At 35.5% G+C, this 2,500-nt stretch overlaps 1 protein-coding gene across 2 annotated transcripts in view; it reads left to right on the top strand.

Annotated features, from left to right (window-relative positions):
* LOC137983207 (fibroblast growth factor receptor 1-like) overlaps positions 1-2,500 on the top strand; it is a 44,338-nt gene that overhangs the window by 3,226 nt on the left and 38,612 nt on the right. For both annotated transcript variants that reach the window (XM_068830398.1, XM_068830397.1), the window contains exon 2: positions 1,987-2,382. In XM_068830398.1, coding sequence (XP_068686499.1) covers positions 1,987-2,382 — 396 coding nt within the window. The remainder of the gene's footprint in view (positions 1-1,986; positions 2,383-2,500) is intronic.

Genomic DNA, 2,500 nt, shown 5'->3' with positions numbered 1-2,500 from the left:
TACAGAGTGTACCCTTAATCCTAAATTTACTAAAAGAACTTGATCTACAATACACGTGTGAGAGCTCTTAAGTCAGGTTGCTAATTGATAGGGGCTGCTTTTTGACATCAACACAATTATAACATTTAAAGTGAATGCCATGTGGCTGTTGGACAAACACTATAGACACTGACTTCTCAGTAATACATGTATTTGTTTTGCATGTCTTGTGGAGGTAACATGTTTACAAAAAGATGTTTACATGTACTGTTACCGCTCAAGGTTTGCAATCGTTTTTTAGTCAAAATTGCTTTGGAACCTTGCAACCCATAGTTCACTCATGTTTCTTTACAAGTAACACAAATTTCTATTCACAAAAAAAATGGCCATTCCCCGGCAGTTGGACATGTGAGTGAGTTACAATGTAAAAGTAGTATCATTGCCTACACCTTGTTTTTTGAGCTGAAAAATTAACATTTAATTTTTTATGAAGTGTCATTTTTTGGGGTCATGGTCAGTAACTTATAATCTTTTCTTATACAAAGAATAGAGTACATTGTGGAGACTGGGTATTAATGTACATGAACATGTTTTGAGCCAGACCATTTTACGTGGATGTCCACAAATAAGGGAATTTTCTACCTGCTAGCAGAAAAAACAGCGTTGTTTCTCTGAGTTTGTCCATGAGTTTTTTGACGATTGAGAAATGGATCTTATCATCTAGAATGGTCTCGTTACATGTACATGTATGCGTGTACGCAGAATAATCCTCTATGGCTACATAGTAATTGTTAATGGCAATGATGAAATGAAACATGAAATGGATCATATATGAACTGTTATGCATTGCTTGTATTAAAGTTTATGTAAATGTCTTTGTACGCCAGTTAGTTACACATGGCAGTGACCAACTCGAAAGCTTAAGCTCCTTTGGTCACAGCGCACATTTTACCTTATGTAATTTGTTGTTTCCTTTTTTGTTTCCTTCTTATTTTGTAATCTATAATAATCACTTTGCTGTAACCTCTTGAAATACATGTAGTGCAAAAATAAAAAAATCACAAATCACAAGTGAAGCTATGACCCCCGCAGTTATGAACGCAATTTTTGCAATTGTGTAAAGAAGCCTGAAAAATTCAGGACTTCAATTCAATATCCGGTTATCGTATGACTCTGTAAGAGGTATCGTAATTTTATAATTTTCCCAGTATTATTAAAAAAAAGTACTAAATATTTTTAAATACCATTGCAGAGACTTGCAAAGCATGTGTTTTCTGGTTTTGATTGGAATCAATGCCGTTGACAACAGTTTTAAAATAATGTAAACAAATATCCACGATTGCACTTGACCCTATCATTGGGTCACAGAATGCGGACTGTGGACTTGAGACTATGGATTTGAAACTGATTATTTATCAAGATATTCCAACATCAAAAAAACTTACTGAAATACTGTGAACTTAAAGGAAGTCGGCTAAAAATCTTTCTAACACAGTGTTAAGGCTACCCATAGCCTCTTGTTACATGTATCATTTTTATTGTGTCAGAAAAAAAAAACATTATTGTAATTTCAGTTCTTTTACCTTCTTCACCTTATAAACATTATGTTTGCACTTTTATCTTTCATTCATCAAAGATTGCAGACTGGCAATCAAAAGGGGTAATAATAAATTATTATTTTTGGACCTCTTGTAATCAGAGAGTGCTTTTACCCTAGTTACCTGTTTGTTTTTAAAAAATTATATTAGATTGTACCAGAAACCCATAAGGGTTGAAACGTGTAACGCGCGTTCACAGCTTCCGAATATTCAGTGCGAACTGATTGGTTGAATGTTTCAGTACTAAGTACCATATTTGGAAACCCCTCGCTCTTGTTGTTCCAAATATGGTACTTAGCAAATCGAATATTCAGAAGCTTGTTTCCCAGCACACAAGGGACCGTTACACGTTTCAACCCTTATGGGTTTCTGATTGTACGTAGTACAAAGAAACTTTATTTTTTTGTAGATGCTGGCAGTTTAACATGGAATGAGCCTCTTCCATTTCAAATCGTACCAGACTCTGATGTCGTGGAACACTTAAACAGCACAAAGCTCATTGAAGGAACCATTAATGCCACTCTTAGCTGGCAATTCAGTTTATCAGAGTTTACCTTTCAGTCCTTGACTATAACATTTGATGGGACGGCCATTGCAGGAGTTTGGTCTTCAGGACAAGGGGTAAATTCAGGTTTTAAAGACAAATATGAACTCAACTGGATTCTGGGCTCACAAAGAGTAACACTGGTTATCTTTCAAGTAACAACTGCAGAAAATGGCACATTTACTTGTGAAGTTTCTGCCCAACCATTGGGAGAATTTACCACTATTCGATGGAGAAGCAATATTCAGGTGGATGTTGTCGGTAAGCTTGATAAATTGAAAAAGATACCAGTTCAGCCTTCTCAAAATGTTTTTGAGGAGCAGGTTATAAGAAAAATGGAGATGGTTTTGGTGCCCAAAGCAGCCAATAATAGTGTGCT

The sequence above is a fragment of the Montipora foliosa genome, chromosome 13 (assembly GCF_036669935.1).
Source record: "Montipora foliosa isolate CH-2021 chromosome 13, ASM3666993v2, whole genome shotgun sequence".
In the NCBI taxonomy this organism is placed as follows: domain Eukaryota; kingdom Metazoa; phylum Cnidaria; class Anthozoa; order Scleractinia; family Acroporidae; genus Montipora; species Montipora foliosa.
Note: the sequence above shows the minus strand (reverse complement) of the source record. Positions and strands in the feature narration are given on the sequence as shown.